Here is a 14,521-nt window from a genome sequence, read left to right on the forward strand (position 1 = left end):
TGAGTGGTGAGTGAAATAATGCCCCATGAGAAAAAAGAGGAGGGGGGACAAAGGAAAGTAATAGATGGGTTGAAAGGAAAGGAAAACGCATGTGTTGTGAATATGGAAGTCACTAGTGTGTGTGTTTAAAACGTTCTATGTCTTCCTACAATCTGAGTCAAGCATCAACCCTGGGACTGTCATGTTAAAACAATCTGAGTCAAGCATTAACCCTGGGACTGTCATGTTAAAACAATCTGAGTCAAGCCTTAGCCCTGGGACTGTCATGTTAAAACAATCTGAGTCAAGCATTAACCCTGGGACTGTCATGTGAAACCAATCTGAGACAAGCGTTAGCCCTGGGACTGTCATGTTAAAACACTCTGAGTCAAGCATTAACCCTGGGACTGTCATGTTAAAACAATCTGAGTCAAGCATTAACCCTGCGACTGTCATGTTAAAACAATCTGAGTCAAGCATTAACCCTGGGACTGTCATGTTAAAACAATCTGAGTCAAGCATTAGCCCTGGGACTGTCATGTTAAACAATCTGAGTCAAGCATTAACCCTGGGACTGTCATGTTAAAACAATCTGAGTCAAGCATTAGCCCTGGGACTGTCATGTTAAACAATCTGAGTCAAGCATTAACCCTGGGACTGTCATGTTAAACCAATCTGAGTCAAGCATTAACCCTGGGACTGTCATGTTAAAACAATCTGAGTCAAGCACTAACCCCGGGACTGTCATGTTAAAACAATCTGAGTCAAGCCCTAACCCTGGGACTGTCATGTTAAAACAATCTGAGTCAAGCATTAACCCTGGGACTGTCATGTTAAAACAATCTGAGTCAAGCATTAGCCCTGGGACTGTCATGTTAAACAATCTGAGTCAAGCATTAACCCTGGGACTGTCATGTTAAAACAATCTGAGTCAAGCATTAGCCCTGGGACTGTCATGTAAAACAATCTGAGTCAAGCATTAACCCTGGGACTGTCATGTTAAAACAATCTGTGTCAAGCACTAACCCTGGGACTGTCATGTTAAAACAATCTGAGTCAAGCACTAACCCCGGGACTGTCATGTTAAAACAATCTGAGTCAAGCCCTAACCCTGGTACGGTGTTTGACAAGTCTGTCTAGGTTAATATCTCCCACTCCCTTTATTGGACAGCGGTCATACCCATGTAAGCACCTGCTGAGAATAACATCACTCCCAGGTTGTAATTTCCAGTTCAATTGGATGTGAAAAAGCCTTAGCCATGTAGAAACCCACTGTGTGTGTGTGTGTGTGTGTGTGTGTGTGTGTGTGTGTGTGTGTGTGTGTGTGTGTGTGTGTGTGTGTGTGTGTGTGTGTGTGTGTGTGTGTGTGTGTGTGTGTGTGTGTGTGTGTGTGTGTGACATACTGTAGCATGGAAGTGTGAAGTGGCTCATTTAGAGCTTTTACTTCTGGTCATCTGTCACCAGGCAGCTGGTACAGGAAAGCGATGCTGGGTGTGCTGTCTCATTACCCCAGCTATGAGGCACCTCCGCTGGAGAATATCACACCTTCTCACCCCTCCTTCTCAGACATCCATGGAAGGTGGGAAACACTTGACACTGTAGTGAAAGAGTCTGAGCAGGGCCAGAAGCAGTGACGTTGACTCTCCAATTACAGCACTTTAAAGCACAAATAATTGTCTGGATGGACAATTTGTGGTTCCTACAATGCTTGGGTGATGCTTGACATCAGCATAGACAAGAGGACACTAATGTAAGGCATATGGTCATGTGTTTGTTTGGAAGCAGGTACATGTGTGATAGCTCGGGTGGAGTTCATCCCAGCTACTTTGAGTCCTTGAATCTCCCCCACGACACTGCTGCATTATGCCAAACACTCCAGAGCTCTTGGCAGGCTCCGCAACAAGCCATTGTCTACAATCGCGCGCTCCAGTGCTTTGATGTTCACTCCAGTGCTCTGCTAGGGTCTCTGCAGTGGACCACTCTATGGTTCAGTGAGACTAGAATGTTGATGAAGCGCAACGGAAGCCTATTCTGATAGACAGGGTTCCAATGCCATTGTGACAGGGCAGTTGCCCAGATTCAGTCACTCTCCCGTCCATGCCAATGCCAAGGGCTGGAGCCAACATTTAGAGTGTGCCATAGAGAGGCACTTAGTGCACATAATGTTATGGATGAGGTCAACTGAGCTGCCTGGTCATACTTCCTGTAATAATCTATTTACAACCACTGTTAAAATGCTTTAGGACTGTTATGAAAGCTGTGCCGGTCATGGAACTTTGGATGATGGTTATTGGTCAGCCAAATGACCGCAGTAGCCATTGTAATCATTTGAATAGCAAAAATAAATGAAAAAAAGACAGTATATTAAGACACACGTAGTCTCCTCCCCTCCGTTCCTGACTGCACGGCTGCATAAAGGGGTTGTTTGCGACAGCACCTTGCATGTTTCAGCAAAGAGCAACCGTTTCATCAGGCTGTAAAGAGTCCACGTATCCTTGGAAAAACAGACTCAACTGCAAGAATGCCTAGCTGTCCCGTCTTCAGTCAACGGTCCACAAACCCCCCTCCCCCGCCAGTCATGAAGGCGGTTATTTTATTTACACGACAGTCTTCATCCGTAATCGTTGGTTACACGACTATGCGGGAGCCCTAACTGTTATAACTATATTCATTTCTAAGGCAAAATGCTTGCGAGTGTACAATAATGTTCACTTTGGGGCCTGAAACACCACATAATTCAATTCGGGATGATTCGCGATCCTCTAAGAAGAGTCAGCCAAAACGTAAAACCTCAATGTCAATATGGAGTCAACATACAAGTGTAAATAAAAACGAATGCAAATAAGTTACTAATGCACAAACACGTCTTGTAAAATGTATGAGGTTTTTGTTTGATTAGCTTTGGAAATTGTAGAAACAAAACATTTTCCTTCTTCGAAGTAGCTAGGCAGGCTAACGTTAGTTAGCTAATTAATTTGCTAGCTATCATACAGTAGGTGTATATTAATAATTATATAGGTAATGTAAGTAGACATGCAATCATAATTGACTGTAGCGCATATAACGCACTCACAAGCTACCTACCGGGGATGAATTTCCGGGCAAGGGAAGTCCATGTAAAAATCATTCCTTCCTCCCTCGCCTTTTGCCCCGCAAGTGTAACTCGTCACGATATGTCATCAGAAGTATTCACGGAATTTGAGGACTGAGAGGATAGGGTGTGTCTTTAAAGTGTTTGGAATGCAGCCATATCACCCTATAATGCATTGTAAGACTAGAGTACAATTTCAAGACCAGTAGTTTGAACGAAATCACACAAGTTTTCATCTGACCTTAAGTAACTCTACGACTAAGTCCCTCTCTTCTCCTCTCCTCTCTATCCATTCATCCGTCCATCCAACCATCACCTTCGTTCTGTCTATTTCTCTGCCAGAGCAGTGTCGAGGCAGAGCCTAGGGGACTGAAACATCTGCCGGCCACAGAACGTGGAGTTTCAGGACAGGGAAACATGACACCAGCATCAAGCCAATGGAATTTCCCTGTTTTCTTTCCCTTGGTCTGACTCTGCCTCCCTCAAATGGTCTCTGTTCTTGCCTCTCAATGTCTTTTAGTGCTGTCCCATAGAGAGATATAGCACAGCTGAACTGGATCTCTCCTTGCTTTCTCACGTTTTACTCTCACTTCTTTCTCCCGCTTTCATTTTCTTTTTTTCTCTCTTGACCTTTTTGTCTTTGCCATTTTCATGTCCGTCTTTCTCTCGGTCACCTCCTACTCCCCTTCTTTCCTTCTTTCCCTAACTAACCTGTGTGAACACAAATCTCAGAGTAGCTTCTCCCTGGGTGACTTAGCACGTCAGCGGTCAGTTAATTACCCAAAAGCCTCTGGGAGAACTTGTGATGGGAGTTCAAAGCGTTTGCTCTCAGAAATAGGAAATGGATCAATAAAGTATTCAATGGAGTATGGATCAATGTCTCCCTTCTCTGTATCTTATTCTTATTCACTTTCTCTTTGATCTCCCCTTCACATTTCCGTTTAGTCCTCCTTTTAGTCCTTCCACTTGTTTCCTCTCTACCTCTCAGTTGCCTCTCCTGAGGTGATGTATGGCCGCCACGTGGGCGGACCCGTCTGCACTCTCACTTAATTACCCACAAGCCTCTGGGAGCAGGCGATGGGTGTATGAGGCCTGTGCACTGTGTTGTATGCTCTCACTCGGCTCAGTAGCGCTGCACCAACACAAGTACACAGAGAATCCCTGAACAACACTATTTAACAAACTTCTTGTTGCACTTTGTTTGTTGTCACTTTGTTGATATTGATTCATCAAAATGACAGTGTCAATCAAATGACAATTGGAAGTGTAATATGCAGTGTTTTTGCCTGGTCCCAGATCAGGGTTCTATCCTGGTCCCAGATCAGGGTTCTAGCCTGGTCCCAAATCAGGGTTCTAGCCTGGTCCCAGATCTGTTTCTAGTTTGGTCCCAGATTGTTTCTAGCTCGGTCTCAGATTGTTTCTAGCTTGGTCCCAGATCTGTTTCTAGCCTGGTCCCAGATTGTTTCTAGCTCGGTCTCAGATTGTTTCCATTCTGGTCCCAGATTTGTTTCTAGCCTGGTCCCAGATTGTTTCAAGCTCGGTCTCAGATTGTTTCTATTCTGGTCCCAGATGTGTTTCTAGCTTGGTCCTAGATTGTTTCTAGCCTGGTCTCAGATCTGTTTCTAGCCTGGTCCCAGATATTTTTCTGCTATCTGGCCAACTCCAATATTTGGCATGACAATCCTTTAAAGTGCATATCCACCACCTTAACTCTGACTTGAATCCCATGCCCAGCATACAGCACTTTCAATGAAATAAACTCCATTCAGTGAAGTGGATTGCATTTACTGAAATGCATTGCCTTGAGTATGATGATGTTGTGGACCATGAACTACAGCATATCAGTCAGTACCCGGCCCTGGCAAGAGCATAACACACATTGGTATCCAGGCTACAGTAGTTCTCTGTCAAGAGAGCATAATACACACTGGTATCCAGGCTCCAGTAGTTCTCTGACAAGAGAGCAGAACACACACTTGTATCCAGGCTCCAGTAGTTCTCTGACAAGAGAGCAGAACACACACTTGTATCCAGGCTTCAGTAGTTCTCTTACAAGAGAGCAGAACACACACTTGTATCCAGGCTCCAGTAGTTCTCTGACAAGAGAGCAGAACACACACTTGTATCCAGGCTACAGTAGTTCTCTGACAAGAGAGCAGAACACACACTTGTATCCAGGCTCCAGTAGTTCTCTGACAAGAGAGCAGAACACACACTTGTATCCAGGCTCCAGTAGTTCTCTGACAAGAGAGCAGAACACACACTTGTATCCAGGCTCCAGTAGTTCTCTGACAAGAGAGCAGAACACACACTTGTATCCAGGCTCCAGTAGTTCCATGACAAGAGAGCAGAACACACACTTGTATCCAGGCTACAGTAGTTCTCTGACAAGAGAGCAGAACACACACTTGTATCCAGGCTCCAATAGTTCTCTGACAAGAGAGCAGAACACACACTTGTATCCAGGCTCCAGTAGTTCTCTGACAAGAGAGCAGAACACACACTTGTATCCAGGCTCCAGTAGTTCTCTGACAAGAGAGCAGAACACACACTTGTATCCAGGCTCCAGTAGTTCTCTGACAAGAGAGCAGAACACACACTTGTATCCAGGCTACAGTAGTTCTCTGACAAGAGAGCAGAACACACACTTGTATTCAGGCTCCAGTAGTTCTCTGACAAGGGCCCAAACCACCAGGTATCAACATGACACACTTGAATCAATTTGAAAATTTATTTTCATATAAAAAAGACACTCTATGAAAACAGAGGACTACTTTGTACAGTCTTATGTATAAAAAAAAAACATGAATGTGGGAGGAAAAGGAAGGAGGGACTTTCTTTTGTAACACCAGTGGGAGAGCGTTGATGGTTGTATGAGAAGCTAGGTCAACATCTCAAGCATGGTAGGTTGGAGGGTAACCTCTGTAGTCCAAGATCAGAGTTTCACTAAAGTTTCACTAAATCTTTACAGGATTCACTGTTTTGAAGTTTGATTGAAGTTCTCGTTGACAGATTGTATAGTCATAGTCTGAAACTTTTTAAAAGCCCATGACAAACAAACTAACCCAACACATCGCTTTAGAGTTAGAGAAGTTCTCTTCTGTATTAATCAGATGGGTTTTCTGGTAGCCCAGAAAAGATCAGAGGTGATCACCAAGGAATTGGACACTGATTGATGAAATGAAACAGATTTAGGAACAGTCATATGATCATGGACCAATTTAAACACTAGTGATCTTGAGGATCTGTAGAAGTTTGTCAATTCAGGAAGTTGCATCCCCACTCTCTCACTTACCTGTCTCTCTAGTGTGGTATTTATCAACCTGGTAATGGCATTTGCTATTAAGATTAGGACAGAACAAGGATTAGGATACCATCAGCCGTTCCTCTGTGTGAGTACCTATCATAAACGTTCCCTTCACAGTTGTATGATGAGTCAGAGATAAGAAGCCATTAGAAAATGATCTGGGATCAGTTTACCCTGCCCACATTTCCAACCCAAACCATTAGGGAGAGGTAATGCAAAACTGACCTTAGATCAGCGTCTGGGGCGACTTTGTCCTGCTAGAGCTGCATATCAGCTGATTAGCGGTAAAGGTTGGAGAGGCAGGCTCTCTTGTCTTGCCATCTGCGTGTGTGTTCCACGCTGTACCATTAGGGATCTTTACACAGATGGTTTGAGGGCAGCCTCGGAAAATGTCAGGACAAATGTCGGGACATTCCCCTGGATAATTACTGTTAGAGCTCACCGCTGCTCTCCATCTCTAGTTCTCTCTCTCTCTACCTATTTAGCTCTCTCGTACTCTCACTCTATAACTCTTTCTCTGAATGATTTTATATCACTCTCTTTTCTCTCATTGTATTCTGTTCTGTCAATCTCGCTTGTTCTCTTTCTCATCCCTCCTCTCTCTCTTTCTCTCATATACTAGAGACCAGTGAGACTGGTCTCCACAGCCCTAGTCTACTTGGTAGGTATTGCACATCTGCTAAGGTGTGTGTAAGGACTAACCCTGGAGATGTGCCCTCCAGGAGGTATACCTTTAAAACACCTCATCTCTCTAACCAACTCTCAGTGCTTAGTGAAGGGAGTGGCGAGTCAAGAGTCAAGAGTATAGTGGATTAGTGGATGGGTGCTATTTACTATTTGAAAAAATGGTTCCAAAAACATCTGTCCCACCAGGAGAACCTTTTTTGGTTCCAGGTAGAACTCTTTTGGGGTCCATGTAGACCCTCTGTAGAAAGAGTTCTACATGGAACGCATAATGATTCTACCTGCAACCCAAAATGTTTTTTCAATGATCCTCTTAAGGGGACAGCCAAAGAACCCTTTAAGTTTCTAGATAGCACCTTTTTTCTAAGAGTGTAGTATTAAAACAGTCAGGTGTGGGTGTTTTTTTTGTGTCTGATGTTTTCAATTTTGAAAACAAAGTTAACTTTATATAGTCAACTCAAAAGTGATTTGTCTGCGTCCCAAATGGCACTCTATTACCTATTTAGTGCACTGATAGAAAGGCTGATAGAAAGGACTACACTGTTACATGAAGATTTCATGATCCATGGTGGAGTGAGGAATGCGAGAGTGAGAGAAACAGTGAGACAGACTGCGAGTGAGAGAGATAAGCAGAGAGAGAAGAATAGAATAGAGAGGGAGAAAGAGGAAGAGAGAGAGCGAGAGCGAGAGAGAGAGCGAGAGAGAGAGAGAGAGAGAGAGAGAGAGAGAGAGAGAGAGAGAGAGAGAGAGAGAGAGAGGAATACAATGAACATGTTTGGTGATATACTTTGATTTCACACCTGCCTACATTTTCCACAAAAGCCCTGTCGGCGTTTCTGACCAAAGTGGAACATTTGGGTTGAGTTGCTATCCTAACTATCCACCTATTCCTTGTTTTGCTTCTTTCATTCACAACAAAGACAACTACGGACAAGCTGAGTAGCAAAAGCACCTTGGGTGCTTGCATATGAAACTATAGATTACTTTATTTCCCTGTTTTCTTGAGGGGCTGAGAGCAGATGCATGGCACAGTGATCGATACAGCACCTAAAGCAGTGGGAGTAAGAAGAATTGAAATACACTTATAACAAGACCTGGGATCCATATGAAGGGAAGGGAAATACTACAGCAACACTTTCAGATAGGCTACACTCTCCTGACAGAAAGACAGCTTTGGTTGGTTATGTCTGTAATTGATTCTATTGTAAAGTGGCTGTTCCACTGGATGTCAGAAGGTGAATTCACCAATTTGTAAGTCGCTCTGGATAAGAGCGTCTGCTAAATGACTTAAATGTAAATGTAAATTCAAATGTTTCAAGACTTTGAAATACTTTTTTTACTGAACTGGAAAAAGAGTGATGGAAATGTGCGTGAATCTGGATGATGCTCTTCGCTCAATTCCCACAGGTGTACCGTTGAGAACATGTTGCCTCAGAAAGCAAGCTCACGTATCACAGATGGGTAATAAATCACTCTTTAAAATTCAGCATGGAAAAGGCAGCACAAGCATGAACGGAAACTCAAAATAAAAGAGGACTTTCATTTAAGAGATAGACAATGAGACAACAACAAACTCAGTTGAAGGTTGTTTTGTCACAAATCGTTTTTTGTTGCTAAAAAAAAATTGAACCAAAGAGAAGGGACATCATAACTAAAATCATAACAATACAAAAAGGAAAAAACAAGACATTGAAAAAGGATGACGAGAGAAGAGTGTGAGACTTAGCAAAAGCAGAGGAGGTCACATGTCAATGATCCGTTCTTACTCCCTACTTGCCCCTCCCCAACCCCTCCAAAAAAGCAGAAGAAAAAACGAGTGCTTGCGTCATCCATTAGAAGGGAAAGAAGGGGAGAAATGAAGAGAAGGAGCCTAAGGGGTTTAACAGTGTGCCAAACATCAGTGACATTTCTTCTCTATAAAAAGAACAGAACGGTGCAGAAATATTCATTTTTTTTTCAAATCATCAAACAGGTGAAAGAGAATCCTTTTTTCCAGTGAATAAAATCAAGACATTTTTCAGAAAGTTTTGTTTGTTTTTTTGTCCATTTAAAAATGTCTCAGTTTCTCAGTCCAAGTCTCTTTCAAGCCCCTGTTCTCTCATTTAAAGTCTGTTTGAAAATATAGAAGAGAACAGTTGTCTTTGCTTTGTCCTTGTCCACATTAGCAGTAAACAAATGATAGCATCCTTTAGAGAGCAGATTTTAGGATGTGAAGAGCGGTTTGGAGGAGTGCTGTGTGTCTGTCTATGTATGTACATGTGGCTACCTGTTAGTCTACGCTTGAAACTGTATGTATGTGTGTGTGTGAGTGTGAGTGTGAGTGTGAGTGTGAGTGTGTGTGTGTGTGTGTGTGTGTGTGTGTGTGTGTGTGTGTGTGTGTGTGTGTGTGTGTGTGTGTGTGTGTGTGTGTGTGTGTGTGTGTGTGTGTGTATGTGTGTGTGTGTGTGTGTGTGTGTGTGTGTGTGTGTGTGTGTGTGTGTGTGTGTATGTATGTATGTATGTATGTGTGTGTGTGTGTGTGTGTGTATGTGTGTGTGTATGTATGTATGTGTGAGTGTGAGTGTGAGTGTGAGTGTGTGTGTGTGTGTGTGTGTGTGTGTGTGTGTGTGTGTGTGTGTGTGTGTGTGTGTGTGTGTGTGTGTGTGTGTGTGTGTGTGTGTGTGTGTGTGTGTGTGTGTGTGTTTCTCTGTCTCATCACACTTCGGTCTGAAAGTCCCCCTCAGAAGTGTCAGGTGTGTTGGCAGACGAGGCGTCCCAGGTGGTCTTGTTGTGCAGCTCCATCCTGTCCTTCTGCTCCCCCGGCACAATGGACAGCTCAGGGGTCATGGTCTTGAAGCTGTCCCAGGAGTGCTGGTCGTCTTGGGTCGGGGTCGACTTGTCCTGCATTGGGTCAAATGTCAAACACACAGGAGACATGGAATGTCAGATCTTTTTTTTGCGTACGTAATTAAATACAAGTTCTTATTTTTAATTATTATTTAACAATGGAGCAGGGTGAAGCTTCACCTGGCTAGCTGATCTAAGGTCAGTTTTGAGATTTGCACCCGTTATGGTTAAGGTTAGGATCTGTGGAGGTTAAGCTGATCCTAGACTGCTAAGGTCAGTTTTTGCACGTTAACCCCTAATGGTAAAGCTGATCCTATGTGCCCCCATGTTAAATCTACCCATGAGACCAGCTGTTTATAAACTCATGGGGATACTTCAGAACAAACCAATCCCAAAGCAACCCTTCAGACCTTCATATTGTGGGTTATTATGGATGTGTTTGTGTCTGTTGATTCTTCATAGAAACATTGACACATTCATTCTCCATAGAAACATTGACAAATTGATTCTCCATAGAAACTTTGATACATTAATTATTCATAGAAACATTGACACATTGATTCTTCATAGAAACATTGACACATTAATTATTCAGAGAAACATTGACACATTAATTATTCATAGAAACATTGACACATTGATTCTTCATAGAAACATTGACACATTAATTATTCAGAGAAACATTGACACATTGATTCTTCATAGAAACATTGCCACATTAATTATTCAGAGAAACATTGACACATTAATTATTCATAGAAACATTGAAACATTGATTCTTCATAGAAACATTGACACATTAATTATTCAGAGAAACATTGACACATTGATTCTTCATAGAAACATTGACACATTAATTATTCAGAGAAACATTGACACATTAATTATTCATAGAAACATTGACACATTGATTCTTCATAGAAACATTGACACATTAATTATTCAGAGAAACATTGACACATTGATTCTTCATAGAAACATTGACACATTAATTATTCAGAGAAACATTGACACATTGATTCTTCATAGAAACATTGACACATTGATTCTTCATAGAAACATTGACACATTAATTATTCAGAGAAACATTGACACATTAATTATTCAGAGAAACATTGACACATTAATTATTCATAGAAACATTGACACATTGATTCTTCATAGAAACATTGACACATTAATTATTCAGAGAAACATTGACACATTGATTCTTCATAGAAACATTGACACATTGATTCTTCATAGAAACATTGACACATTAATTATTCAGAGAAACATTGACACATTAATTATTCAGAGAAACATTGACACATTAATTATTCAGAGAAACATTGACACATTGATTCTTCATAGAAAAATTGACACATTGATTCTTCAGAGAAACATTGACACATTAATTATTCATAGAAACATTGACACATTAATAATTCAGAGAAACATTGACACATTAATTATTCAGAGAAACATTGACACATTAATTATTCAGAGAAACATTGACACATTAATTATTCAGAGAAACATTGACACATTAATTATTCAGAGAAACATTGACACATTAATTATTCAGAGAAACATTGACACATTAATTATTCAGAGAAACATTGACACATTAATTATTCATAGAAACATTGACACATTGATTCTTCATAGAAACATTGAAACATTGCTTATTCAGAGAAACATTGACACACTGATTCTTCAGAGAAACATTGACACATTGATTCTTCATAGAAACATTGACACATTCATTCTTCAGAGAAACATTGACACATTGATTCTTCAGAGAGAAATTGATACATTGATTCTTCATAGAAACATTGACACATTGATTCTTCAGAGAAACATTGACACATTAATTCTTCAGAGAAACATTGACACATTGATTCTTCAGAGAAACATTGACACATTGATTCTTCAGAGAAACATTGACACATTGATTCTTCAGAGAGAGATTGACACATTGATTCTTCATAGAAACATTGACACGTTGATTCTTTAAAGAAACATTGACACATTGATTCTTCAGAGAAACATTGACACATTAATTCTTCAGATAAACATTGACACATTGATTCTTCAGAGAAACATTGACACATGAATTATTCAGAGAAACATTGACACATTAATTCTTCAGAGAGAAATTGATACATTGATTCTTCAGATAAACATTGACACATTGATTCTTCAGAGAAACATTGACACATGAATTATTCAGAGAAACATTGACACATTAATTCTTCATAGAAACATTGACACATTAATTATTCAGAGAAACATTGACACATTGATTCTTCAGAGAAACATTGACACATTGATTCTTCAGAGAGACATTGACACATTGATTCTTCAGAGACATGTTGATGGTTTATCATAGCAAACCCCCTCATTTGTGGTGCAAGGTATGGCAACTTCTGAATTGAAAGGTGCATTGCATAGTGGCATAAAACCAGCTCATGTAAATGAATCAACCTAGATAATAAACCTTACTAAAGAAAATGCACCTGACTACACCACATAAATGCTAACATCTCACAAACTGAATACAGATACTGTGCTAGCATAAGTTCACCATTAGCATCATGATCTCATTTTATTTAGGTCAAGGCTACCTGCTGTCTCCCTGACCAACATCTCCATCTCCATCTCCCAGATGGATTCATCTGTCCTTGCTCTCACTAGACTCATCCGGCAGGCTCTGTGATCACTGCATACGTTCTGCCAATGGGCCTTTCATGTACAGTTGAAGTCGGAAGTTTACAAACACCTTAGGCAAATACATTTAAACTCCGTTTTTCAATTCCTGACATTTAATCCTAGTAAAAATTGCCTGTCTTAGGTCAGTTACGATCACCACTTTATTTTAAGAATGTGAAATGTCTGAATAATAGTAGAGAGAATTTTTTATTTCAGCTTTGATTTCTTTCATCTCATCACATTCCCAGTTTGTCAGAAGTTTACATTCACTCAATTAGTATTTGGTAGCATTTCCTTTCAGGTGTAACTGAGTCAGGTTTGTAGGCCTCCTTGCTCGCAAACGCTTTTTCAGTTCTGCCCACAAATTTCCTATGTGATTGAGGTCAGGGATTTGTGATGGCCACTCCAATACCTTGACTTTTTTGTCCTTATGCCATTTTGCCACAACTTTGGAAGACCCATTTGCGACTAAGCTTTAACTTCCTGACTGTCTTGAGATGTTGCTTCAATATATCGACATAATTTTCACCCCTCACGATGCCATCTATTTTGTGAAGTGCATCAGCCCCTCCTGCAGCAAAGCACAACATGATGCTGCCACCCCCGTGCTTCACGTTGGGATGGTGTTCTTCGGCTTGAAAGCCTCGCCCTTTTTCCTCTAAACATTACATAAGCTTTTTTATGGCTGTTTTGGAGCAGTGGCTTCTTCCTTGCTGAGCGGCCTTTCAGGTTATGTCGATACAGGACTCATTTTACTGTGGATATAGAAACTTTTGTACCTGTTTCCTTCAGCATCTTCACCATGTCCTTGCTGTTGTTCTGGGATTAATTTGCATTTTTTGCACCAAAGTACATTCATCTCTAGGAGACAGAATGCATCTCCTTCCTGAGCGGTATGACGACTGTGTGGTCCCATGGTGTTTATACCTGCGTACTATATATCTGTATATATATATATATATATATATATATATTAAAACTCGTTTTTCAACCACTTCACAAATCTTCTATATCTTCTATAACTTCTTGGATATAGGGGGCGCTCTTTTAATTTTTGGATAAAAAAACATTCCCGTTTTAAACAAGATATTTTGTCATGAAAAGATGCTCGACTATGCATATAATTGCTTTGGAAAGAAAACACTCTGACGTTTCCAAAACTGCAAAGATATTGTCTGTGAGTGCCACAGAACTGATGCTACAGGAGAAACCAAGATGAAATTTCAAACAGGAAGTGCCCCATATTTTGAAGGCGCTGTGTTCCAATGTCTCCTTATATGGCTGTGAATGGGCCAGGAATGATTTGACACTTTCTGTCATTTCCCCAAGGTGTCTGCAGCATTGTGACGTATTTGTAGGCATATCATTGGAAGATTGACCATTTTACACTACATCTACCAGGTGCTCGCTTGGTGTCCTCCGTCGCAATTATTGCGTAATCTCCAGCTGCGTGTATTTTTCCGTTTGCTTCCGAGGAGAAACCCAACTGCCACGAATGATTTATCATCAAATAGATATGTGAAAAACACCTTGAGGATTGATTCTAAACAACGTTTGCCATGTTTCTGTCGATATTATGGAGTTAATTTGGAAAAAAGTTCTGCGTTGTAATGACTGAATTTTCGGGGGGTTTTCTTAGCCAAACGTGATGAACAAAACGGAGTGATTTCTCCTACACAAATAATCTTTTTGGAAAAAATGAACATTTGCTATCTAACTGAGTCTCCTCATTGAAAACATCCGAAGTTCTTCAAAGGTAATTTTTTTTATTTGAATGCTTTTCTTGTTTTTGTGAAAATGTTGCCTGCTGAATGCTAGGCTTAATGCTATGCTAGCTATCAATACTCTTACACAAATGCTTGTGTAGCGATGGTTGAAAAGCATATTCTGAAAATCTGAGATGACAGTGTTGTTAACAAAAGGCTAAGCTTGTGAGTGAA

The 14,521-nt window shown here is 40.8% G+C and overlaps 1 protein-coding gene across 1 annotated transcript in view; it reads right to left on the bottom strand.

Moving 5' to 3' along the window:
* Window positions 1–8,519: 8,519 nt before the first annotated feature.
* The window catches only part of LOC135551893 (adhesion G protein-coupled receptor B2-like), a 528,123-nt gene continuing 522,121 nt past the window's right edge, over window positions 8,520–14,521 (bottom strand). Inside the window, 1 exon segment of the mRNA XM_064983168.1 lies at window positions 8,520–9,941. Coding sequence (XP_064839240.1) covers window positions 9,756–9,941 — 186 coding nt within the window. The 3' untranslated portion in view covers window positions 8,520–9,755.

The sequence above is a fragment of the Oncorhynchus masou genome, chromosome 13 (genome assembly GCF_036934945.1).
Source record: "Oncorhynchus masou masou isolate Uvic2021 chromosome 13, UVic_Omas_1.1, whole genome shotgun sequence".
Classification (NCBI taxonomy): domain Eukaryota; kingdom Metazoa; phylum Chordata; class Actinopteri; order Salmoniformes; family Salmonidae; genus Oncorhynchus; species Oncorhynchus masou.